This window comes from Eumetopias jubatus, unplaced genomic scaffold (genome assembly GCF_037043125.1).
Source record: "Eumetopias jubatus isolate StellerSeaLion01/CBP00866 unplaced genomic scaffold, mEumJub1_p1.0 scaffold_3, whole genome shotgun sequence".
NCBI lineage: Eukaryota > Metazoa > Chordata > Mammalia > Carnivora > Otariidae > Eumetopias > Eumetopias jubatus.
In genome coordinates this window covers 109,888,428-109,914,218 of record NW_028274809.1, presented here as the reverse complement: position 1 = coordinate 109,914,218, position 25,791 = coordinate 109,888,428, and the positions used below count along the sequence as shown (strand labels likewise).

General features: G+C 54.8%; 1 protein-coding gene across 1 annotated transcript in view; it reads right to left on the bottom strand.

The window, feature by feature from the left end:
* MYO7B (myosin VIIB) overlaps positions 1–25,791 on the bottom strand; it is an 82,605-nt gene that overhangs the window by 3,724 nt on the left and 53,090 nt on the right. Inside the window, exons 20-39 of the mRNA XM_088021968.1 lie at positions 25,054–25,272; positions 23,754–23,924; positions 22,717–22,926; positions 22,414–22,581; positions 19,447–19,524; positions 19,165–19,292; positions 14,520–14,646; positions 13,127–13,246; positions 12,753–12,926; positions 11,836–12,063; positions 10,400–10,567; positions 7,480–7,597; positions 7,263–7,389; positions 6,067–6,233; positions 4,964–5,145; positions 3,576–3,706; positions 3,161–3,318; positions 2,814–2,967; positions 2,170–2,325; positions 1,123–1,228 (exon numbers count right to left, since the gene is read on the bottom strand). Of these exons, the coding sequence (XP_087878094.1) occupies positions 1,123–1,228; positions 2,170–2,325; positions 2,814–2,967; positions 3,161–3,318; positions 3,576–3,706; positions 4,964–5,145; positions 6,067–6,233; positions 7,263–7,389; positions 7,480–7,597; positions 10,400–10,567; positions 11,836–12,063; positions 12,753–12,926; positions 13,127–13,246; positions 14,520–14,646; positions 19,165–19,292; positions 19,447–19,524; positions 22,414–22,581; positions 22,717–22,926; positions 23,754–23,924; positions 25,054–25,272 (3,090 nt within the window). The remainder of the gene's footprint in view (positions 1–1,122; positions 1,229–2,169; positions 2,326–2,813; positions 2,968–3,160; positions 3,319–3,575; positions 3,707–4,963; positions 5,146–6,066; positions 6,234–7,262; positions 7,390–7,479; positions 7,598–10,399; positions 10,568–11,835; positions 12,064–12,752; positions 12,927–13,126; positions 13,247–14,519; positions 14,647–19,164; positions 19,293–19,446; positions 19,525–22,413; positions 22,582–22,716; positions 22,927–23,753; positions 23,925–25,053; positions 25,273–25,791) is intronic.

Genomic DNA, 25,791 nt, shown 5'->3' with positions numbered 1-25,791 from the left:
TTCTCTCTCTCTCTCTCTCTCTCTTCCCCTGTTTCCCTGCCCTTCCCCCTGCTCCTGTGTGCTTGCACATGAGCTCTCTCTTTCTCTCTAAAATAAATAAATAAATCTTACAAAAAAAAAAAAGAAAAAAAAAGAAGGTTGGCTAGACGTGCCATAGTCTGAGAAGGAGAAGCCTTCCCTTCTAGAAAACTGGCCCGGGGGCACCTGGGTGGCTCAGTCGGTTAAGTGGCTGCCTTCGGCTCAGGTCCTGATCCCAGGGTCCTGGGATCGAGCCCCGCATCGGGCTCCCTGCTTAGCGGGGAGCCTGCTTCTCCCTCTCCCCCTCCCCCTGCTTGTGTTCCTACTCTCGCTATCTCTTTCTGTCAAATAAATAAAATCTTTAAAAAAAAAAAAGAAAGAAAAAGAAAACTGGCCGGATGCTTATGTTATTCGGTCAGAGTTGTCTGTCTTGGGGCCCAGGGGGCTTGGCCTTTTGAACTTGCTTTGAGAGCCCTGCAGCCAGACTGTGGGAACTTTCCTTATCGGACCCACTGTCCCCAAGACCATAAAGACTGCTGGGAGAGACTGCAAGGGAGCATGGTCCGCAGCCCCCCTCTGCACCTCACTGCTGCCATGTGGCTGGAGCCCTTTCCACACAGCTGGGGCCTCATGTCTCCCCTCTGTCCTTCGCTGCCCCAGAAGCCAACAGGGGCTTGGTCCACAGGCGCGCCTAAGGGCAGCACCTCTTCCCCCCACGCCCAGGGCAGGGTCAGAAGCCCGTGGGGGCTCCATGCCCCGGCACTTGGCTTTGCTGCCTACCCTTGTGGCCTCCTCTCTCCTGCACCTTGGCCAGGAGTGCCCCCTAGACCTGTGGGACCTCCTGCCACACTAGCAGCACCCTCTGCGGGGTAGACCCTCCCTGTGCTGGCCTTGAGCACCTGAGGGTGCAGGGCAACTCAGTTAATGTCTGATGGGCCGGGTAGGAGCCGGTGAAGCTGAGAGGCCCACTCTAACTCTAAAAACAGTGTCAGTCTGTTCCTTTTGGCCCTCCATGGGTAACCGTGGTGCGGAGGGACTTTGCTGGGGGCTGCAGGCTAGGAGCCTGGGAAGCCAGTTCCTCAGGCGGGGCGGATAGGGGCTCACCTCGCTAGTGTCGTTGGGGAAGTAGATCTTGTGGCAGATGCGGGAGATGTTCTGCTCCATGGCCTCCACCTCCACCGGGTGTGGGGGCTGCTTCCGGGGTCCTGTCCTAGAGCAGGACAAGGCTGAGCACGCCACCCTGCTTACCCCCAGCCCAGCCCAGCCCAGGCCCCAGCCACCCCTGCTTACCCTCAGCCCAGCCCAGCCCAGGCCCCAGCCACCACCTCCAAGCTAAACTCTGTGCCAGACACAAACAATAAATAACTCTGTAATCCCAGTGGAGGATGTAGGACTCGGGTGCTGCCCCTGCCCGGGGTGCTCAGCACCAGGCCCAGAGGCCAGCCTGGACTTGCTTCCCAGATGCCCTGCAGCTCTGAGGAGGCTGGAAAGGCCTGGGACACAAACAGGAAAAGGACCTGGGCTGACCAGAGCCTCCTGGGTGGAGCACTAGTGCCCAGGGAGAGTTGGTTTCTCATTCTCACACAGCAGGGGCATCAGGCAGGAGTCAAGGACCGCCGCAGGGCCTCCCTGAGGGCACCCACCTCCCCCTCCATGACCATGGCCAACCCACCCTCTCCCACAGCCACAGGAAGCCGAGCCAGACAGAGCAGGTGGTGTGGAGAGAATCAAGACAGAGCCAAGGGAGAACTGCTCCACAGTGGGAGGGCTGGCCACATGGACTGGCAGGGATTGGCCTCTGGTCTTGGCCACTCTTGCCTGGACTAGGTGGGGCAATGGGTGGCTTGGGGCATGGAGGTCATATTCTGGCCTCCAGGCAGTTCCCTGTGTGCCCCGGGCCAGGCAGCCGTTGAGAGAAGCGAGAGCTCATGGCTAAGACTGAGCCTGCTGGCAACCCCCACGGACCGTCCAGGCCTCTCTGAGACCTTCGGAGAGCCTCACTCTCCAGCTTCTGCCCAGTTTGCTGGGGGCCTGGAGAGGACACAGAATCTGGCTCCCCTGACAAGTGTCCCCACTGGGCACGAGCTCCGGATGGGCCCGTCCGCATCCACAGGTGGATGCTCCTGAGGGAGTGGGAGCTGGCAGGCTCACCTCAGGATCCTGTGGATGCGGCGGCTGCAGTCGGGGGCCAGCAGCTTCTTCCTCCGCGTATCTACGAACTTCTGAGCGTGGGGCAGCAGTGCCTTGCCGGGTGGGAAGAGGCCGGTACAGAGCCACAGCAACTGCCAGCCGCGCTCCTCGCTGTACCTGGACGTGGCGGCGCCGGTCAGTCCAGAAAGGGCCCCCCTAAAGGCCTGGGCCTGCCAGCCACCTCGGAGACATGGGGTGTGAGGCCTTCCTGAGGCCATGGACGAGGAAGCCGGCTGCCCAGCGACCTGATGCCTCAAAAGGCTTTCACACGCATAAAATGGGGTGGAGATACCATTGTGCCCATTTTATGGAGGGGGGCACCGAGGTTTAGAGAGCCCATAGCACGCCTGGGGCACAGAGGAGAAAGAGTGGGAGAAGGGAGGGACTAAGGCAGGTCCGTTTCCCTCCCTGCTCTGACCACCCCCAAGAGGTCAGCAGGACAGATGAGGGTCCCCGCCTTCCCACTGAGACTGTCAGCGCCTGGGCAGGCTGGGCGGCCCCCATGAGCTGAACACTGGGCACAGCCTCTGGAGGCTAGGGTGAAGACTGAAGGGGCCTGGGCATGGAGGCTGGTGCCCTCTGGCCCCATCCTGTCCCCTGCAGACCTCGTGGTGTTGTGTGTCAGCTGCTTCAGGATCTGGCAGTAGACCTCATCCTGCAGGGCTGAGTCCTGGAGGGCTGACGAGAAGATCTGGTCGGTGAGCTCCACGGAGGTCCAGGCCTGTCGCGAAGGGTAGTCACCCATGTACCTGAGGATGGGTGTGGCCGTCAAGGAGAATGTGCCAGCATGGCTGCCTGTTACCTCCGAGCCTGGCCCTGACCCCACGCTGACTCGTGACCGGCCCCGTGAGTTGCATATTGCCTCTGCCCTGCGCTCTGTGGGGCCTGCGCCCTTCACAGGGAAGCCGTGGGGCTGGCACAGAGCTGGGGCAGGCTGGCTGGGGAAGGATATCGATGAAGATCTGACAGGCGAGGTCCCGGAGCTCGGTGTTGGCGTGGACACGCCTGAGCAGAGGCTGCCGCAGGGGCTCGGATGAGTGGGCCCATAGGTGGCCCCGCATCCGGGCCAGGGGGAACATGGCCCTGCTGACTGTCTCCTTCTCTGGGGCCCTGTCAGGGATGGAAGCTGCTGTGAGGGCCCTTCTCAAGCCTCTGCCCATGCTTCTCCTTCCTCTCCCCACCCGCCTACCAGGTGTGCACTGTTGGGGCAGAGACCAAGGCTCACTCCCCCTGCCCTCCCAGGGTGGCCGTGGGAGGGTCAGAGGGTCCCCTTTCCCCCTGGGGAGGCCTGGTGGACACAGCACCTGCCTGTAACCCTCAGGGAGTACAGAGGGGCTGCAGGGCCTGGTGGGGGCCTGAGTGGGCACCTAAAAAACTCGTAGGAGAATTCCTCCAGGGTGTGTGGCTTGTCCTTGGGCTGCTCCTCGGGCAGTGGCTCTGGGGGCTGCCCGTCCTGGACTGCCAGCTTTCGCTTCTCCGGTGACATGGCCAGCAAGCTCTGTGGAGGCACAGGCCCAGGGGTTCCACTGCCCACAGGGCTCTTCCCATGGGCTCCTTCCTGGCCTGGTTGCTCCAGTGCCATGGGAGGGACTGACCACAGGGCTGCACAGGCCCTCCCATGTCACCTTCTGTGTGACCCATGACCCATGACTCAATGTCTCCAAGCCTGTTCCTTTCCCTTAGGAGGGCTTCTCTGACCTACCAGGCTCCCCTGCCCCAGGGCACCTCTCACAGACCCTGTCTGCCTGGTTCCCTACCTTCCTCAGGCCCCAGCACAATGTCACTTCCTCAGGGATGCCTTCCAGACAGCATGCGCCCCTACCCTATCACTGGCTCCTAGAACCACCAGTGCTTCTTTGGGTGGCACTTTGAATACTAGCCATCAGTTGGCAGTTTGCCCACACGCTCCTCGAGGGGAGAGTCGCTACTGTGCTCAGCGCCGTAGTGCACGGGGCACACAGTTGGCACTCAATATGCGAGCACTGGAGTGCCTTCTGTCCTGTGGGGCTGGTTTTGGGGGGCCGGGGTGGGTGGAGATCTGAGCCCCCTTGGGTCAGGTTTATTTCTTTTTTTACTTTTTAAAGATTTTATTTATTTATTTGACAGAGAGAGACACAGCGAGAGAAGGTACACAAGCAGGGAGAGTGGGAGAGGGAGAAGCAGGCTTCCCGCTGAGCAGGGAGCCCGATGCGGGGCTCGATCCCAGGACCCTGGGACCATAACCTGGGGTGAAGGCAGCCGCTTAGCCAACTGAGTCACCCAGGCGCCCCCTTGGGTCAGGTTTAAATGAGGCTGAAAGGGGCGCCTGGGTGGCTCAGTCGTTGGGCATCTGCCTTCGGCTCAGGTCATGATCCCGGGGTCCTGGGATCAAGCCCCGCATCGGGCTCCCTGCTCCGAGGGAGGCCTGCTTCTCCCTCTCCCACTCCCCCTGCTTGTGTTCTTGCTCTCACTATCTCTCTCTCTCTGTCAAATAAATAAATAAAATCTTAAAAAAAAATGAGGCTGACAGTGGGAAAGGATGGGTTTGCTCCCAGGACACACTGGAGCAGGAACATCTATGAAGTGCCAAGCGCTGGGCAAGGCCGTGCACAGACACCGTGCCCGCTTCGTGGTTGCCCTAGGGGGATGACAGGGCCCGCAGAGCAGACCTCCTGGCCCTCTGCAAGGTGGGGCACGAGCTCCTGAGCTAGCAAGCAGGCCCTTCCTCCTGTGCCCACAGGTGCCCAGCCTGAGGACAGATGAGCATATGAGTTACCAGCAGCTGGGCCGAGGGCTTGGTGACTGTTGGGATGGCATAGAGGCAGGCCATGGGCACCAGTCCTGTCTTGCCCGTCCTGTCATTCTGGCCCAGGGTCCAGTTCTCAGAGGCCAACAGCCCCTGCTTCTTTGTCAGGATCAGCAGGTCCCCCTTCTTGAAGGGCACGAGGGTGGTGTCATCTGCAATTTCAGGTCACACACAGGGGCAGAAAAGCCACCACTTACCAAGGGCTAGGCAGAGACCAGAGACCGTGCTGGTACTTCGTGGCTTGTCTCCTTTGGTGGGTAAGGAAAGCAAGACAGAGTGGTGGGCCCACAGCCACCGTGAGGCTGAGTGGTGGTGGGATTGCCAGGCACACAGCCGCCCCCTCACCCCTTTCAGGCAGGGGCCGGGGAGCTCTGGCTGCAGCCCCAGCCTCAGAGGACCTGCTCTCAGTTCTGTGAGGCCTCCTGAGCTGGTTTCCTCCTCTGTGAGGAGACACAATAATCCCTCCTTTTTGGGCAGTTTGGGGACAGAATGGGCACCAGGCATGATGTTACTTCCTGGCACGCACAGCCCTTCCTCTCCGTCCCAGGGAGCCTCCCCAACCCCTCCTGAGGCCCCTGCAGTAACTGCACCACCTAATTCCCAGGAGTGCTCAGCTCTTGCTGGAGTGGGGGCCTGCAGGGAAGGTGTGGCCAACAACTACACCACTAGGGCTCAGTCCCCACCCTGAGCTGTGTGACCCTGGACAAACTGCTTCCCTTCTCCGAGCTTCTGGTGCCTTGTCTGTGAATGGGAAACAGGGTGGCTGTGGGGATGGTACCCAAAGCTCAGGCTGGCGGCCTGGCTCTTCTCTGCAGGGGGAGGGAGTGGGTCTTTCCCTGAGCTTCCTCAACTAGCTTCGCCTTGGGGCCTTTGAGACCACTGCCTTTAGCCCGTCATTTTGTAGAAGGGAGGGCTTTGCCCAAAGCAGCCCCCCACTGTGCTTCATGGCCCTCTTTCCCTCCCTCTGCTCAGGTCCCTCCTGGAGCCCTGCCGCATGGCCACTGAGACATGGGGATAAGCCAGCCACCCTCCCACTGACCACACGATCCAGCCCTCCCTGCCTGGCTGGGCACCTGTGGCCTTCCTGTCCTGCAGGGCCATGGCGAACACGGACCTCTCCTTCAAGCCCTCCAGAAACATGGCTACCAGCTCGGCGATGGCCACACTGCTGGGGGACATGAACTCGTACTCCTCTTCATGCAGCGTGGAGAGTACCAGCCTCTGCCCACCCTGGGCCTCCCTGAGGGGACAAAGGATGCCACGTGACCAACAGCCTCTCCCACCCTCCCCATTCCAGCCCCTTGACAGCCTCAGAGGGGGTGACCCTCCTGAGTTACAGATGACTTGACCAGAGGCACTGGTAGGGCCAAGGTCTGAGCTTAGGTCAGCCCATGTCCCAGGCACTACTGTGTGCAGTGGGCAAATGACAGCCAGAGCTCAGGGTCCCTTGGGCTTCAAAGGCAGTGGAGGGGTGCCAAGCCCCAGTGTGTGGGCTCAGCTCTGGGTGGGTCATGAGGTGCCTGGTGTGCAGGGCCACCATAGGGACACGGCAAAGAATGCTGGAGTTGAGACGAGGCACTTGTCTTGGTGAGCTTGGGTGAGCCACCTCCTGTCTTAGTTTATTCACCTGCATGTCGTGGGGACAGGGGCCCAGCATGGTCAGCCCGCGGAAGTGGTGGCCATTGTGCGCCCCTCCCACACTGGTAATGATTATCATGGTCATGGCACACTGGGGTATGATTCAACCAAGGGGGGCTCTGGCAGGGCATAGGCAGGCCTTCCCAAAGGGCTGGGAGGCACTCTCAGAAGACAAGAGGCATGCAGAGCCATGGAGGTGGGGGGGTCTGAGGCCCGGCCTGGCCTGCAAGGCCGCTCTGCCCCACACCCAGCCTCCATCCCTTACTTCATCTCTCAGGTGGTCCATACCTTCCATGTGACCAGTTCTTGCCCACAAGAAGGGAAGGAGCCTGTTCATGAATGCACATCCAAAAGGCTGCAAGCTTTTGTGGCCCCTTCCACGTAGATTTGGGTTTTAAAGAGAAGCCTGAGAGAACAATGCCTCAAGTGCAGACGTAGTACTTAACGGGGTAGTGCCAACCCAGTGGCAGGAGAGTGTGGGGTCCTAAGTCCAGTGGCCATCCTCATGCCTGCCCCCCAGCCAGGTGCCAGGGACAACGTGCCTCCCTCTATCCCTGTTTCTCCTGGAGCCCCCAAGGACTAAGGTTGAGCGTAAAGAGAGATTTGCGGCATCTTCCCTTGGGACACCCACCTGTTGGTGATCAGATTCATGACCTCTGGGAAAGAGAGTTCTAGGAGCATCTTCTCCTTCTGGTCCAGGAAGTATATCCCCTTCCAGTTAACTGCCAAGATCAGCTGAGTTTTGGGCAGCCGGGGGCCTGGCCAGGGGGAGACAGGGGTGTGAAGCTTAGGCTGGCCCCATGGGGGGGCCCTGCTTGCACCCCCTCACCGCCATCAGATCCCGTTACCGGAGAGTGTGGTGACCTCAAAGAGCCGGGAGAAGAGCAGTGGCCACTGCAGGCGGGCGGCGTCCACCACCTGCTCCTGCACGGCCAGTGGCTTTGCCTGCTTCTGGGTGTACTGTGCCTGCAGGGGGGGCACAATGGGTCACTTCCGTCACTCATCTTCCACTCACTCGGCCCCAGCTTCCCCTTAGCGAGCTAGTGGCCCAGTGCCCATGGTGTTCATTTGCTGGATCATTCTGTGAAGCTTCTACCTAAAGAGAGGTCAGTGCCATCGGGGGCTGGTGGGGAGGCTCCGGTGGGTTGGGGCAGCCCTATTTTACCCGCCCTGGTGGAGGACCACTCATGGGTGGTTTTGAGAGGGGAGGAAGGCTTGCTTCCTCTTTAGCATCAGGGTGCCAGAGGGCTGTAGATCAGGCTGTGCCTCGTTGCCTCATGGAAAGCTATGAGGTGGGCTTGTCCATGCATGCACGCTTGGGCCTGCTCCTACCAACATGTGTGTGCCTTATGGGCTTGCATCTTGCTCCGTGCAGGAGGCCTGGTTTGGTGTGCATCTCTGTGTCCGTAGTACTTCGTCTGTCTTCTCTGGAGTTCTGCCTATCTGTGGGCCACTCTCAGGGACCTTCATCTCAACCTGCCCCCAGTCGACATTCCTCCCTCCCTCTTTCCTGGCTTCTTCTCCACCTCCCCACCCCCCCTCCCCGTCTCCACTGCTCTGGGTCCATAGCTGGCTATATAGTGTCCAACTGAACTTTCTTTTTACTATTCATTGAATAAAATGTTATTTCCCTTGTTGCCAGTTTAAAAAGTGGTTGGGTAACATTCATACCCTGGATTGCGCAATATAAATTGATGCCTCATATCTGAGGGGTGATCTGGCAAGGGGCATCACGTATCAAGAATTGTGGAAAGTTCATACACTCTGAAATCTCCTCTCTAGAAATCTATCCTGGTGAATAACTGTCGAGTGTATAAAAGTTGTATCTACAAAGTGGTTCACCCCGTTGTTTTAATAGTGAAAAGTGGAGAATGACCTTACCATACATCAACAAGAATCAGTAAATTATAATTCATTACTGCAGTACTATGCAGCCATTAAAAATGAACATGAAAAGAAGAAAAAAAAGGGGGAAAGAAGAAAGAGGATAAAAGGGAAAAAAAATCAACATGAAGATTAGTATTTAGTGACATGGAAATATGGCCCCATGCTACATGGTTAAGTGAAGAAGCAGGTTGCAATTTGCTGTATGATCCTATCCCGTGTTTATTTTTTAAAAGGTGTATTATTTCTTTCTCTCTTATCATATTTATATCTCTGTTGTGTACATATTAATACAGTCTAGAAGGATCTATACCACAAGGTTAAGATGGATGATCTCATTGATATGATATTGTTGGTGATTTTGCTTTTCTTTTTGTATTTGTTTATATTTTCTGATGTATTTGGCAACGTACATGTTTTCAAGTGGTTTAATGAAAAAAAAATCTGTGTAACTATGTTCACTTTGGAAAAAAGTGGTTGGGTAACATTTCCTAATCCTTTTACCCTCACCCCAGCTCTCCCTTCCCAAATTACAAAGCCACTTCTTACTCATGTTCATTTGGGTTCACTTGTGCCTCTGGTCCTCCCTCCTATAAGCCGTAAAACCCATGGTCTCTCTCTCCTGTGAACACATGCACTCGGGCTGGGAAACACCAAAAGTGACCAAGTGGGCTTTGCTTCCCCAAGTGCCTATCACCAAGAACTGCTTCCAAGAGATGCTAATGAGCATCTCATAGAACAAAGGTTTGGTGGTCAATATGACTGGGAAATGTTGGGTAAAAGAATCAGGCTTCTCTACTGCAGGACTTGTCAGAGTCTTTCATAAGTGGTTATGCACTGCGACTCCCTAAGAGCAGGACACAGAAAGCTGTATTTTCCAAACCACAGGTGCACAGGACCATCGTCCATGGGCCCCCTTGGGGCACCCCCTTTCCACGTGGCAGAATGGAGACTATGTTGGTTGGCCATCCTCACTGTCCTCAGAACTTGGATGGCCCCTGCTGCCTGAACCACTCACCTGGGGTTCATCTCCCTGCCACTGGGTTGTCAGTCCCTAACAAGTAGGTAGAATGCTGTCTTCTTCCCCGCTCCCTGTCCTGCCCTTTCTTGGTCCACAGAGTCACGGGGATAATTGAGGTGGGCGCAGGTATTAACCAAGGGCCGCCCCACCCTGCATGCACAGCTCTCCTGCAGTAGCTGCAGCAGTGAAAGTGAGTCGTGCCTGGAACTTCAGGCCTCACTGCTGAGCTCAGCACCCTGGGAGGAAGGAGGCTCTGATGGGGGGCAGGTTTGGGGACGGCTGCCCCTGTGGCGGGGGAAGGGAGGCAGGGGGACTGTGCGTCTTTGCTATCCCCTCGTGGGATGACGTTCAGGGAGCAGCGGAAGCCCCCACTGGTGTGGGTGATCCTGAGGACACGGGCGTGTGTTGGTGGGGAGGTAGAGGCATAAGCCCCCGGAGGACCTGTGTTCACATGGTGCAGGCTGACCAAGCAGGGAGAAAGGACAGGCAGCCCTCCCTGCTGTGCAGAGCCAGTACGGAGGGCACAGGCGTGGTGTGTAGTTGGCAGCTGTGGATGCCCACTCGTGCCAAGAGGCAGAGGCCCAGCCAGACCCTGCAGTAGAAATGAGCATGGGGATGAGCTGCCCCAACTTGCCTGAGATGCCGACTGGAAGGGAGGAGGGATGGTAGAGTGGGCCTCTGATAGGGAGCTGGACTGAACAAGACTGTTTAAATCTCAAGAGATAGAGCTAGGCTAACTGGCAAGTCAAAGTCTCCCGTGCCCCAGTGGGAGGCCTCCAACCCTCTACACACCGAGGCCCTCCCCGCGCCCCGCCCCAAAGGAGACCACACAGCCCAAGTGCCCAGTTTCTGTGGAGGCTGACCTTGGCGTGGGCGGCAGTGACGAGGCTAGCCCACCTCTCTGGCGGCTTGGTCCTGTACAGCTTGGAGGGGATGCAGCTGGGCAGCAGCTCCTGGACGGCCTTGCTCCCCGCTGAGGCGCCGAGCCGCACGTAGCAGTGCTGGGCCAGCAGCTGCACCAGCTCTTCCTCCTGCACAACCCGGGAACAAACACGGGGGAGATGAGTCCCTGCCTCATCCCAGCTCTTGTCCCAGCACAGGGGAGATGACCAGCCCTCAGGCAAGAGCCAGGAACATGAGCAGCCACCTGTCCTGTCACCTCTGTTAGGCCGGACCTGCCCTGTCCCCAGCACACTGGAACCACGGTGTGCCCAATAGGCCCCAGGAGGCTGTTGTCCTGCTGGCGGGCTGGAACTTCCCGGCAGCCTCAGCCCAAGCCCCGCAGGTCCTCTCCCCGAGGACGAGGGGTGAACCCCCATGCCACTCTCCCAACTCTGAGGTAGACAGTGAGTGTTGGGGAGGGAGCACTGAGGCCTGGGTGGAACCCCAACACTGCTGAGTAGGATAAGTGTGGGCAAGGCCTTTACCCTGTCTTACCCAGCGCCTCCTCGTCAAGGGTGACCAGTGGCCACCCCGGTGCAGCTTCTGCAAGGATCCATTTGGGCAGGATCCTGTGTGAGGCACCAGCATGGCCCAGCATGGGGCGGGGCTCCCTGCTTCAGGGCCCCATGGGAGCTGGGCAGCTCTCTTCTCTCTGGGAGACCAAGGCCTGCAGAGTTACCTAGCTGCCTGCCTCTCTGAGGCCTGTCTCTGTGCCCCTGTCTCTCCTTGCCCACTGCCCCATTTCAGGCAGGCCTCCAGGCTTGCTGCAGCCAGCTCCAAGCCTGACAGCAGTGTCCTCCTGACTCGGGCCCGGGAAGGTCTGCAAGCACCAGGGTAGTGCAGCTCCGGGGACCAGGTGCACGACCCCCCTCCCTGGATGCTCACAGCCTTACAGCTCTGGCTCCTCTCTGCACTTTCCAGAGGGCCTGAGCCTGAGGTGACATAACATTCCGAGGTCCCACTGCCAGGAACAGGCACAGGTGGGACTGGAACTTGAGCACTAGGGCTCTAAGGCCGCCTTCCTATTGCCCCACGAACAGCTGCCATGGGGAAGCCAGGTGGGCCTGGGGCTGAGGGAAGGCCTCCCCTGCCTGCTGCTGGTGCGTCGGATCCCAGAAGCCTGAACAAACCTGTGGGCCAAGGCTGGGAGGGGAGAGCTTGCATACCCAGCAGAGGGGCCTGGGGACCTGCACGCCAAGAACACGTTCCTAGCCTCTCCCTTCTCCATGTTCCTCACATCCCGTTCCGTGGGGTGCTCCCTGATGGCCGCAGCCCCAACCTGCCCTGGAACACAGTGCTCCCCCAGGCTGGCTGATGGGTCCGTCTCGGGGCTCTGGGGGCAGTGGGGTCCCCTCACCTTCTCAAAGCTGTACTCGCCAGACCAGACCCCGTGTAGCACTTGGCGGTAAATGAGCTGGGTACTGACGGAGTCCTCCTGGGAGTCATGCCAGGGGGTGAAGAACTCCTTCCGGAAGTAGATGCGCCAGGGTGCCTGGCGCTCGTTCTCGCCCCTCTCGCAGGCCAGCTGCTCACACTGGGCGACCGCATCCATCACGTGGTCGCACCCGCTGCCCAGGGACCAGAACTGAGGCCAGAATCAGGGGCGGCAGGGGTTAGCGACTGCTGTGTGCCAGGCACCGCAGGGGACACCAACCCTCAGGACGCACGGGTGGAAGGGTATGCTCAGCCGGTCCTCTGGGAACCCGAGGGTTTTCCCCACATGGGGGCATGGCCTGCCTGTCAGTCTGAAACACGCCTCCCTACAGACCCCGTCCCAAAGGAGGCAGGGATTGGTGTCCGAGGCTGGCATGCAGGGGTTGTAAATCTTGGATTGGTTGACTGGCATGAGCATGGCTGAATCGGAGGCTGCGGGCATGGGGGTAGGCTGGGAGAGGCTGGGAAAGGATGTGAGGTTCAGGTGGGGCTGTGCTGGTGTGAACCTCCCATCTGGGGCACAGGAGTCTGTGGCTCCCTGGCACAACGGGGCTTCCAGCAAGATGTGTGAGTGCCTGGTCTATGTGTGGGCTGCTCAGGTGTGGCAAGGGACCTACAAGATGTGTGTGACACTGGGGCCAAGGTGCAGCCACTGGGATGAGTATGTGGGTGTTCATGCAGGAGGACAGGTTACCTCTGTGTGTGTGTGTGTGTGGGTGGGTGGGTGGGTGGGTGTGCTGTCTGACGGGGGCAGCAGTGGCCAGGTTAACGTGGTAGGAGGGCTCAAGCTGGCCTGCATGTACGAAGGAGGTGGGAGATGGATGGGGCACCTGGTGGTACCTTGTCATACACAGCCACCTGCAGAGAAAAGCCCAGGTGGTCGCTGAGGCCCTGCTTTTGGGCAATGTGCAGGCAGACTTCCCGAGATGTTGAGGCAGAGTCGACCATGACAGTCAGGCTCTCTCCAGTCACCAACACGACACGGATCGGGATGTGCTTCTTGGACTTGACTGCCTGGGGACAGAGGAAGACTCAGGCCCTCCCATGCGTAGGGAGGCTGAGTCCAGGCGTGACCCATAGGGACCAGAGGCGCAGAAGGCACCACGAGAGGTGGAGGGGACCAGAGGACATGCTTCCTGCTGGCAGGTGCTGGAGGAGCCACGGGGGCTGGCAGCATCCCACACTGGTGGTCTTCCACCCTTGCCGGCCCCTACCTGCAGCTCCAGCCAGGTGGGGGGCTCCGTGCGCGCCCTGTTGGCATAGGTGCGTCTCAGGCGCTCTGCACAGAAGGGCCCGTAGGTAGCTGGCCCTTGACCAATGAAGTTCAGCAGATACTGGTTGGCGAGGGAGGGAAGGGGGAAGACACTGAGAATGGAGGCCACTTTCCACTCCTGTCCAGGTTCTAAAAGTCATAATACTCATTGTAACTAAGCGAGGTGATGAATGTGGTAACTGACCTTATTGTGGTAATAATTTTGCAATATATACCTATATAAAATCACTACATTGTACACTTTAAATTTAAATCTGGAAAAAATAAAAATAAAATAATAATATTCGGTGTTGACAAGAGTCTGTTGAGATGGGCACTCTCTCACACCATGAGAAGGAATATAAATCGGCACAGCATTTCTGAGGACCAATTCGTCACTACGTTTTAAGTAGTGCATAGTTGAAAAATGTGCACTTTTTATACCCAATAATTCAGACCTGTCTCTATATATGGTGTGTATGGTGGTGAGCAATGGGAAGATGGGCCCTAAATGTCCATCAGCAAGTTAAATACTCCCTGGGATAGCTATATGTAGATGGCATTTGGGAAAAGTTTACCCCACAAGAAGACACTTACGGAGGTAGGTGAAAAATGCGGGAGAGTCAATATTTAAAACATGTCTGACAAAATCTGTTGAAAATCTTTTTGCCTCACAGAGAGATTTTGTGAGGAGATGCAGCCTGGAAGAGTTTGCTGGTGTCTAGAGTGGCCCGGGTGCCCAGGGCAGATGGCCCCATGACCACGCCTCCTGCTGTCCCTGAAGGGACACGAGAGGAAGTGAGATTGTCTCTTGTCTGATCACAAGTACGACTGTAACACCACAAAAGGCAGGGAACAACAGAAGGTCCCTCTGGGTGTGGGGATGGCTTTTATTTTCTTTTTAGACTGGCTGCATTTCCCACACATTACTCTTACAGTCAGAACCAAAGCTCTGTTAAACAGCGAGGCCTGGGGCTTTGAGCACTCGGGAGCACCTGTCAACACCCCGCCTCCAGGTTTAGTTCTGAGGACTAGATGGAGACGCGGCAGCCAGTCCCCAGTCGGTGCCCACTCCTGGGACACTTCTGTCTTTTCAATGCACATTTCACCGACCACCTCACTGTCTCCTCAGAATAGCTGTCTTGGTGCCTGAGCCCAGACCTGAATAGGGGCAGGAAGGAGCCAGGTCCAGAGTCTTCATTTAAAGATGGGGAAACTGAGGCCCAGAAGGCACAGCTGCCCACCCTGGCTTGCAGGAGCAAGGCTGGGATTTCTGGACCTGCTCGAGAGCCCAGAGCCAAGCCATGCTTGCTGTAACCCACCCCCCTTCAGCCCCTGCCCTGGGTCCTCCCCACCTTCATGAACCTCTCGGAGGGTGGGAAGCAGCCCAGGCAAAGGCTGAGCAGGATCCAGCCCCGGGCCAAGCTGCTTGCTTTGAAGTTCTCTGACAGCTGCTTGCAGATCTGGCAGTAAATCTCGTCCCTGAAAGACACACACTGCTGGGAGGCCAGGCTGGGGGCTGGCTCCAGGTGAGGAGACAGAGGTGCCTGGGCACACAGCTCCTTCTGTGCCCCTGGGTGGGGTCATGTACACATGGTGACCTCCAGTCTCCTCAACTCCAACTGCCTTTGCTGGGCTCCCCTGCAACATCCCTGGCCCACCCTGGACCCTGTCATCTCCCAGGACTGTGCCACCTCCAGTATTTTTCCAGGGCTCTATGCACCCACTCTCATTGGACCTCGTTTTCTACCTCATCCCTCGGGCCTTTGCTCCCTCCTTCACCCACTCTGTTCACAACACCCTGGCCCTCCAGCTGGGGGGTGCGGCTGCAGGGAGTGCCCAGGGGTCTCCAGTCAGGCCCTGCCCCCAGTGGCCCCACCCAACCCAATCTGCTCCTTTCCTCAACTTCACTGTCATCTCCAACCTTCTCCCTCACCTTGAAGCCCAGTCCCTCCCCCACCCCCCAACGCAGCCATCCCTCCAACTACAGAGAGGGGCGGAGATCCCATGGAGAATCCCTCGACTCCTCCCCTCCTGACCAGTTCCCGTTCGTACAGGCTCATGAGCCTCTCTTCTCTGCCTTCTCTTGGGGAGGGGGCTCTCCTGGGTCCCTCCTGCTGACCCAAGCCTCTATCATCTTATACAAGGGTCCTGTTAGCCACTCCAAACTCAACATATCCAGAGGCCAGCATCTTTCTCCTAATTACTCAGTGGTGATGATTCTAAGTGTTTAACCGCCAACTCTCCTAGGGAAAAAGCTCTGATTTGTTGCATTTGCCAATTTCTGTGGTGTAAATATTCCCACCAATGCCAATTTCAAGCTACTAACACAATGTCACTGAACACAGAGCTGGGAAGAGATGTTTACCATCCGCTTTCATGGGCCAGTACATTCAGCTCTAGCCACTTCCTCTTTTGGCAGTCTCCACAGGTATCACCATCAACCATCTCACTCAAATTGGAAGTCTGGAAGCCCTCATGACTCCTCCCATCAGCCAGCCACCTACCATCCATCCCCTGGATATTTTCTCTGTCCCCCTTTCTCTGCTCCCACTCTCTGGGCCATCCCTCATCAGCTTTCTTGGGACCTCTGTAGCAGCCCTCTCCTGGCCTCCCACCCCCTGGCTCTATCCCTCCATGTCACTGCCAGGGAGACCTTTCTGGAATTCAAATATAATCATGGTATTCCCTTCCCTTCCTTTTTTTTTTTTTAAAGATTTTATTTATTTATTTATTTGACACAGCGAGAGAGAGAGAGAGAGAGAGAGAGAGAGAGAGAGAGAAGGAGAGCACAAGCAGTGGAAGCTGCAGAGGGATAGGGAGAAGCAGGCCCCCTGCCGAGCATGGAGCTCAATGCGGGTCTCGATCCCAGGACCCTGGGATCATGACCTGAGCCGAAGGCAGTCGCTTAACCAACTGAGCCACCCAGGCACCCTGGTCTTCTCTTTCTTAAAACTTTTCCTTACTGCTCCTAGAATTGAATTCAAACTCCATGCCCTAGCAGTGACGGATCACTTGGAATTCCAGACCCTCAGGCTGTTTCAGGATTCTGTGACCCTGTTCACCTTCTCCCACTGTCTGGTGAACACCCTTCTTCCTCTTTCCCACACCACCCGGCCTAGGAGGGCATTATGACTAGTCCTTCGTTCTCTCACTGGACCCCCATCTTAGCATAAGCAGTTATTGTGGGTATCTGGCTTCTCCCATGCTCCCCACTAAAGAATGAGCTCCCAGAGGACAGAGACCTGTTGCCCTCTTCCCTGCATCCCCAACCCTCAGGCTAAGGCCGGGCCCTGAGCGGGTACTTAATAAATGCTTATTGCCATTTGCAACAACATGAATGGAGCTAGAGAGTACTATGCTAAGCAAAATAAGTTAGTCAAAGACAAATACCATATAATTTTATTCATATGTGGAATTTAAGAAACAAAACAGATGAACAGAGAGGGAAGAAAAAGAAAGGCAAAACAGAAAACAGACTCCTAACTATAGAGAACAAATGGAATGTTGCTAGAAGAGAGGCGGGTGGGAGGATGGGCGAGATGGGTGATAGGTATTAAAGAGCGTAGTTGTTGTGATGAGCACCGGGTGTTGTACATACATGATGAATTGCTAAACTCTACACCTGAAATTAATATTACACTGTATGTTAACTAACTGGAATTTAAATAAAAACTTGAAAAAAAAAAACACCATTTATTGAATGGGTGGCTGGATGTGGAGTGGGCATTTGCTTTGTCTTGGAATCTGATTAAGACCCCAGAGCCAAGGACAAATAGATGATAATGCTCAACTCTCTAAAGAGATACATTCTTGTAGAATTTATCAAAGATGGCAGAACCAGTCTAGCTACTGACATCTCCTGCATAAGAGAAGATGAAAAATTTGAAAGGCGATTCCTGGAAGGGACTTCATGGAAGTAGAGAGATCTTTGGCCCATCTCTATTCCCTCCAAGTGATGCAGAGCTGGGGGGACTGCAGGAAAACTGTTAATAGAAATGGGGCCATCTGCCAGAGAGAGATCCGTCTCACTCCCTATCTGAGGCATGCTGAACCTCAGAAGCCCATTGGTCTACTCCAGGGTACTGGTATGGGGCACGATGACAGAGTTCTTAAGAGTACTTGACTTATGTATGCCCCAGAGACACAGGTTAGGGGCCTCTATGAACAAGAGACTAGCATCTGATTCCCCCTGGAGAATTCTAAGCTACCCCTGATGGGAGAGAGAACAGCAGGAACCGGGAGTTATGCTTGGTGCAGCAAGCATGGAAGGGCTTTCTGTTGACTAGGAGGATGCCATAGAAGAAGCTGGGACTCAGGCATCTTGATGGGATCCCACACAAGTAGGCAGCCCATCATTCCAGAAGAGCCCAGCACTAAGAGGCTGTGGTATGTTCAATTAGGGGCTGGATTTGAGAGCAAGTCTCAGTGGATCACTGAAACTGTCAGCCCCAGCTAGAGGACAGCACAGTGTGTAAGTGCCTTTAGAGGTATCTGAAGAACCCACAGTGCATCTCATTTGGATAGTCTACACATGCCTGCCATCTTGGAGGATATGGTGGCCAGTAAGGATTAACATGAGAGAACTACCAATAGAACTAAGTTAGAAGAGTTGCCAGGTTGCTGTCACACAGGCAGTTAAAACTGGGGTAGAAGCCCTACAGCCTTATTGGCTTGAACAACCAGAGGACAGAGTTTGGGATGCCCAAATCCAGCAGTTGAAAGTGAGAAGGGAAATCCTGGAATGAAGAGAACCAGAAAAGAAGAGTTCTCAATTTTGCATATAAAATCTTCCTAAATCTCTGGCTGGCCCCTGATCTACACATGTGTGGGGCAGACTCCAGGAATCCCAGCAAAGGCTAAAATAACTGACCATGGATTCCATCTGCTGCTCACTACAGGGAGACAAACTTTGAATCCAGCCAAGGTAACTGCCTGACAAAACAAAAGTCAACACTCTTCGAAAGAATATAACAGATTCCAGAGTCTCTAAACATATCATCCTCAGTGTCTCGAATATAACCCAAAAGTAATATAATTATGAGGGAATAACAGTCCAGTACTATATGTGTGAAGAAACAGGAAAACATGACCATTCTCAAGAGGAAAGGCAGTCAATGGGAACTGACCCCAAGATGACTTAGATATTGGATTTAGCAGAAAAGGTTTTAAAACTATCATCACTGCTCAAGGACACAAAGTACACTATGCTCATAGTGAATGAGTGAACAGGAAATCTTGGCAGAGAAATAGAAACTATAAAAAGAACCAAGTGCAAACTCTAGAACTAAAAAATATAACATCTGAAATTAAAAAAAAAATTGTTACCTGGGTATAACAGCAGACTAGGGTAGTTAAGAGAAAGACCAGTTAATCTGAAGATAGATCAATAGAAATTATCCAATTTAAAGAACAGAGAGGAAAGAAAAGAAAGAGGAACAGACCCTTAGGGACCTAAGGGATGATATCGAAGACTCTTACATATGTTTAATTAGAAGTTCAAAAGAAAAGAGAGAGAGAGAATAAAATAGAAAAAAGTATCTGAAAAACTAATGGCCAAAATTTCCCAAATTTGGTAAAAAATAATAACCCAAAATATTTAAACCCCTAAAATATAGTAGTCTGTTTTTCAAAGCAGTATACATATTTCTTAAAATTTATATGAAAAAACAATTCCTGTAGAGGAATACATATATAATATAAATGAGGAATTTACTCATTTACAGGGCCCTGCATAAAAGCCTATTATAAAATGAATCACTACCCCACGATAAACCTGTTTTCCTAAAACTCCCTTTACCCATGGGTTTTAACACAGAGCAAGTGAAGAACTCCATGATATCTACTGTACAGACCTAGGCTGTAGGCCCGAGGACAGGGAGCAGGGAGAGCACAGGCTGTCTTAGGGGGCAGACAGAGGAGGAGGCTGTGGCCATGGACTGAGAGCCAGTGAGGGGTTCTGATGTTCTAGATGGGGGTGAGGTGGGAATGGGGACTGACCTGAGGTTAGGCCGCAGGATAGCATAGCCCACAATGAAGTGCACCTTCTCCAGGTTGGACATGGGTCGGTCTGAGATGGGGCCATCAGGCTCAAATGCTTCCTCTCCAATATTCAGCTGGCTGGTTACCTTGAAACCCAAAGGAGGCGGTCAGGAGAGCTGTGATGCTCCCCATTTGCAAAGGAGGAAACCAGGCGCAAGGAAGGAAGCAAAAGCTTGGGATCCTGTGGCAGGCCAACAGCAGGGCTGGAAGCAGACTAAAGCCCCCTTACCCTGGGCTCACCTGGCCTGTGATCCTAGAGGACCGTTTTAGCTTCATGGAGGAGATGTCCTTGCTCCCTCTGTCCCTGCGGCTGGGCCTCTGCAGATGGAGACAGTTCCTGAGGGAAGTTGTGCCAGGACAGCACTTTGATGATGCCGCTGACCCCACAGTCACCTAGACAGGGCTACTGTCCACCTCTCCCAGCCATTTCCTGGCCCAATTTACCAAGCTGCGTGCAGCCCTGCATCTTGGCTGAGCTTTGCAACACTTAGAGATGCGCATCCTCCTCTTCCCTTCTGGGTCAGGAAACAGAGGCAAGGGGAGGTGAGAGATTTCCTCAAACTACTCACGTAACTGGAGCTCGGGGAGGGCTCAGGACCATTCTGATTCCAAAACCTTACCTCTTGCCAGTAAAGCCCTCCAAGGTAGGGTCGGGTCTGAGCCCAGGTGCCCAGGACAGCCCTGGGCCACGGTCATGGTCAGTGAAAATTTCATGAATGATTTGGAATACCGTCTGCCCCCTGTAAGGTGGGAGCTCAGAGCTCTGCCAGAGGATCAGAAGAATCTAAGCTTCAAGGCCTGCGCTGGGTGGGGTGGTGGGGCTTGTCCCCAGCTATTAGGATCTGCTGGTCTCCTGAGGCAGGAGTCCCGCCTTGTCCTGAGGGCATCAGGAGAAGTTGCTGCCAAAATTAGAGCTCAGTGTGGGACTGGGCTTGGGTTGGAATCAGTGGGGTTGGGGTTTGGGGTAGAACTGGTTTGCCACACAGGGATGGATTGCAAAATACCCTAGCTGGCAGGTGAGGGTGGGCAAGGCTGGCTCTGCTCACTGCTCCTGTGGGAGGCACACAGCAGGTGCTTAATAAACGTGCGTAGGAAGAAAAACTTGAGATGTGACTTCTGGGAGGCCAGTCCTGCTTCTCCCTGTGCTCACCCTCCAGAGGTGCAGAGTGGCTGGACCACCACCCAGGGTCCTGAGTGGCCCCCAGTGATCCGCGTCCTCTGGCATTTCTACCCACCACAGTATGTGACTTATGAGACTAGGCATTGCAGCTTCCTCTCTTAGTTCACTTAGTCTGGGGAAGTCCAACTGTGAGAACGCTGGGGCAGCCTTGTGGAGAGGCAAGACCCGAGGCCTCCTGCCAGCAGCTATGTTAGGGAGCCATCTTGGAAGTAAGTACTGGAGCTCTGGTCCAGCCTGGAGAGATAACAGCCCTGTCCGTGGTCTGACTGAGATCTTAGGACAGACCCTGAGCCAAGACAACCAGCTAAGCCGCTCTTCACCCTCAGAAACTGTGTGAAAGAATACATGTGTACTGTTTCAAGCTGTTAAATTTGGGGGGGGGGGGCAAGTAATTTGTTACCTAGCAATAGATAACGAATATGTTCTGCAAAGCCAATGCTTCTAGAGATCCGGGCTCAGGGCTTAACTTGGGCAACTTCCCATGTAACTCCTGGACCAAGTCTGGCCATGTGATCTTAAGCTGCAGACTTCCTTAGATTTCTATGCAGTTAGTCTGCACACAGGACCCTGCAGGTGTCCGAGCGGAGTTGCAGACACTGGATGTATGGGGTGCTGTGATATTGTGATTTATAGTAAGAAATAAATATTTGGTCTTCATCCCCATTCCCGGCACAGAGCTCCTGAAACCCTTGGAATTTCCTGCAAATGAGGCAACTTTGAGAAACACCTAAGGATGGGGGCTGGTTGTCAGCGGAACCAACCCTGTGACTGGGATTGGAACCTCCAGGCCCCTCCCTCCCACCTCCACCTCTGGGGAATGGAGAGGGGCTAGAGATTGATCACCAAGGGCCAATGATTTATTCTTCCTGCCTACGTAATGAAGCCTCCCTAAAAACCCAAAAGGATGGAGTTCAGAGAGCTTCGGGTTGGTGAACGCATGGAAATTTTGCAAGAGTGGCACACTGGAGGAAGGCATGCAAGCACCACCTTCCTTTCCCCAAACCTTGCTCTATGTATCTCTTCCATCTGGCTGTTCTTGGGTTATAATCCTTTTATAATAAACTGGTAATCTAGTAATTAAAGTATTTCCCTGAATTCTGTGAGTTGCTCTAGCAAATTAATCAAACCCAAGGAGGGCGTCAAGGGAACCCCTGATTTGTAGCCTGTGGGTCAGAAGCACAGGTGGCAACCTGGACTTGCGACTGGTATCTGAAGTGGGGGGTCGTCTTGTAGGACTGAACCCTCAGTCTAGGATCGGACACTGCCTCCAGGTCGATAGTGTCCCAGTTGAGTGGAATTGTGGCACACCCAGCTGGTGTTGGAGAACTGCTTGGTGTGGGGAAAACCCCCACACATTGGAACTGGTGTCAGAATTATAGGCCGTCCTGGAGTCCTGCTGCTGGCAGGTCCCAGTGCTGTCACTGCTGTGTAATTCCTTTGAACTATTCTTAGTGAGTTCTATTAAGATGACATCATGAAATTGAGGCGTTGGGAAGGACTTCTGACCAAAAGTGGATGTGAATGAACCTTCCATCAGAGGGCAGGATAGACCACAGGCCAAGAACTGGGTCTTTGAATTCACTAGAATGGATTCAAAGCCCAGTTCTGTCAAACTCACTCACTGTGATCTGGGGACAAGTCATTTCACTTCTTGGTTTCTTTCGCTGTAATAAACTTACTAATCCCTACTTCATAGGGTTGGCTCCCCTGGGGATTAACTGAAGAGGGAATTGGCACACAGCATGCCGTCTATCAGTAACAACACCGGTTGTTATCACTGTTCTGTGCGTTTGAATTCTGTTCAAGTCAAACCTACAACCCAGAGCCTGGAAGGCCCTTTTTGATTCTGACTGTATCACTCAAAAACTCCTGGGCATCATGCCTGACTCATGAGTTCCTGAGCACGAGTCAGGTTTAGTGGCTGATGCTCACTCCATGTCTTGCCCACTTCAGGTCCAGCTTCCAAGGGGCCTTGGCCTGCGTGACACCCGGGCCCTGCCCTGCCCCGGCCCCTTCACACCACGCACCTGTGTAGACCCACAGTGCTGTGGAGACTGGGTGCTGTTCTTTCTGCCCAGGGTGTCATGGATCTGCCGCATCACTGAGCCGCCATGCCGGCCATTCCTGGCAAAAAGCACTGGCTCTGGAAGGTCACCCATGAACCTCAGGATGATGCTCCACACGGCCAGGGCGGCCTGGGGAAATGGAGACAGAGGGCTCAGCTGGAACGCAGCTAGCAGTCCAGGGCCCACAGCGATCCCTTCTCTTCCTCATTCCCTCTGAACCAGGGGGAGTCCTGAGCCACTAGAAACCAGAAAACCCCTGGGTACCGAGCAGTCGGCATCATCCTCATGGTAGAGCAGCGGGTATCGCAGGGGCTGCCGGGTATGCGTGTGGCTGGCTGATTTCTGGAAGTAGGTTGCAGCAAACTTGGGGAAGGTGTATTCGGCCAGGCCGTCTGTGTCGTCCTCAGACTCCTCTACCATGGGAACGGTGTCCAGGTCAACCTCGGGCAGCTTCTGGGTCCCTGCTTCCAGGTCCTACGTGCCAGTGAGAGGGAGGGTCAGGGGTCAGCTGTCCCTTCAGATGCTAGCCGGCAGGGTGTGCTTCTCTGGGGGCCAGGGAACCCCAAGACAGGTCTGTCTGATTATCTGCTGGGTCCGGCATGAACCACGCCCCCTTGTGTCTGAGACCTCTTCCACCACCTCACTGGGTCAGTGGACCCCTGTAAGTGGTCGCAGCTGCCCCGACTGCACAGCCTGGTGTGTGTGTGTGTGTGTGTGTGTGTGTGTGTGTGTGTGTGTGTGTGTACATGCTTAGGGGAAAGGCATGAACACCTGGGCGTGGGGGTGCCTCGGTCACTGGGTCTCAGGGCCCAGACCTGAGTGTGGTGAGAGCCTGGGGGACCTGCTCCACTCCGGCCTTCCCTTCCCCTCCTGCCCCCGCTCCTTCCGTCAGACCCCGCTGCCAGTGCCCCTTAGCTTTCAGCGTTCATCAGCCCCCACATCACATTCTGCAGAGCAGCTGCGGCAGGGTGCTCTGTGAGAGGGGGTCAAAGACACCATGGGAAATGCTGCCTGGTTGAAAGCCCCACAGCATTTGCACGTTAAAGGTTCTAAGAAGTCTCCTAGATAAGAAACCTGCTTAACTTGAAAGGGTCTGGCCACAGAAACTCATACTCCCCTTTTCTTTGCTTGCTCACCCAGGACCACAGAACACACTTCACCACCTCTTCTGTCAGCTCCCCTAACCCCCCAGCTGAGCCTTAGCTTCTCAGTGAGCCTGGAGGCTGACTGCGGTCAGGGACTGAGCGGTGTCCTCCCATCCCCTGCCAGGCCAGACCCCTGAATGACAGGGCCCATCTTACCTCAAAGTGCTGTGGGGCCTGGCCCTCCTGCCCACCGATCATGGAAGGGAGGAAACCGAACACTTGCTCCACCATCTCCGTGTCTGTGACGGTGTCGTAGATGGACTGCCGCTTCCTGGTGGGGAGAGCACTTTGGCTCTTCTGCTCTTCAGCTGGGATGACCAGAGGCCCCTGCGCATACACCCCAAGGAGCAAGGTTACCACAGGCCCGGCCGAGGCAAGCATTTCACTGAACCTCCTCTTGATGTCATTTGTTCAAATCAATAAGTTTTCCTCTAAAATCCTAGAATTTAATAGCTAGCATGACTAGAGATCAACCACCCTGGGCTTTTCGTTTCCCATGGAGAATCAGAAGTCCAGAGAAGGAAGGCTGCCTGACATGGTCCCTAAGCTACTGCCTCCAACCCCAAGGGCCCCCAGAACCTAGCTGCCCACCTGGTCCCTTCACTCAAAGTGCACCAAGGCTCCACCAGGACAGATCCCCGGGCCTGTACTAACTAGCACACGGGTGAGGCTGATTTGTGGTCTGTCTGGGGCTAACTGGGAGCAGAAGCCTGCTGTGGACGTGTCTGAGGGTCTGCTGTGGGCATGTCTGAGGGTCTGATGTCTTACTTGTCCTGGCCACTGCACTAGTAATGTGCTCAGCAGACCCAACTTCCAACCCTAGAGCAGCCGTAGACTTCATCCTAGCCTTTTCCTTATCTGTTTCCAAATGAGCGAGTCCTGAGGAAAGAAATTGACTCTCGGGTACTCGCTAGAGGAAAGGGAATCACAAGGGTGAAATTTCAAAATGCAGGGATGTGCACCTTGCGCCACTTCCCTGCTCCCTGCCCGTCAGCCTCTCCTGCCCAGACACTCAAAGACTCCTCTTGGAATTTCTCTACCCCAGAAGTGTCATGCCACGGCCCAGTCACCCAGGGGCCTTTGCCCTCCTCCATGGAGCTGTGGTCTCCCATACCTCATCTGGCCCTGGTTTCCTATGTTGTTCAGGGAGGGACCAGTCCTGCTGAGAAACTGTCCCCAAGGCTAAAAGGAAGGGATCAAGGGGTTCAGTTTCCAGGTTCCAGGTATAAGACCATCCTGCTGACATGATGCCTCTTCTATGCCACATCCTGCATGCTCCTGGGGGTGACCTAGATGTCCCAGATGGTGTGAGGACCTGCTGCAGTAATAACTTCAGACATGGAGGAGATAGGAGTGTCTGGTGAGAGCTCTATGATGCTGCTCATCCCTCCTGACTGCCTTCCCGCTATGGGTCCCAGTCAGCCCTCACCGGCCTAAGAGGGCACTGACCACCTACATTGGCTTTCTGCTGCCGGAAGTTCCGCCGGGCAGCCATGCCCCTGGCATGCGCCTGTATGACCACCACTGCCCTCCTCTTGGCCTGAACTTGCTGGCGCACAAGGTAGCCCCTGCATAGTGCCTGCAGCTGGACCATCCTCTGCCGCATGGTCTGGTACTGCTTTGCTAGCAGCTGGCTCCGGGCAATGGCCTGCAGGCGCTCAAAACCCAGGAGGATCTGTGGAGGCAAAAGGGACAGAGGCTCAAAAGGAGGCCTGGGCCCAGCAGGGCAAAGTGCATGGAGAAGGCCTTCCCAAAGGGACAGAGAAAGAGAGGCAAGTCATACATCCCAGGAGACCTCACAAATTAGCTTCACAGTTACCTGCTTCTTGGTAAAGGACTAGTGCTAAAATTTTATGCACCTACAAGCATGAGCATATTAAGTGAGTTATTACTTGCCAAGCACTTAGAACAGTCCTTGGCATGCAAATAAGTGCTAAATAAGTATTGTTAAATAGCATAGACAATAAAGTACTCTCCTGGTGGCCAGTGATCAGAGAATTGGTTTGGATGTCACATGGGTGATGGGATTCCAGGTGCCTTGCTTATCACACCTAAAGCTAAGTCCAGCCAAATTGTCAGAAGCTAGCGCACCTGTATGGAGGTCTATGGCTGGCTTCATTAAGCTAATCTCTGGGATCTTTAAAATAAAGAGGAAATAATAAATTGATAAACACCCACTTCTATGGTGTTTCTA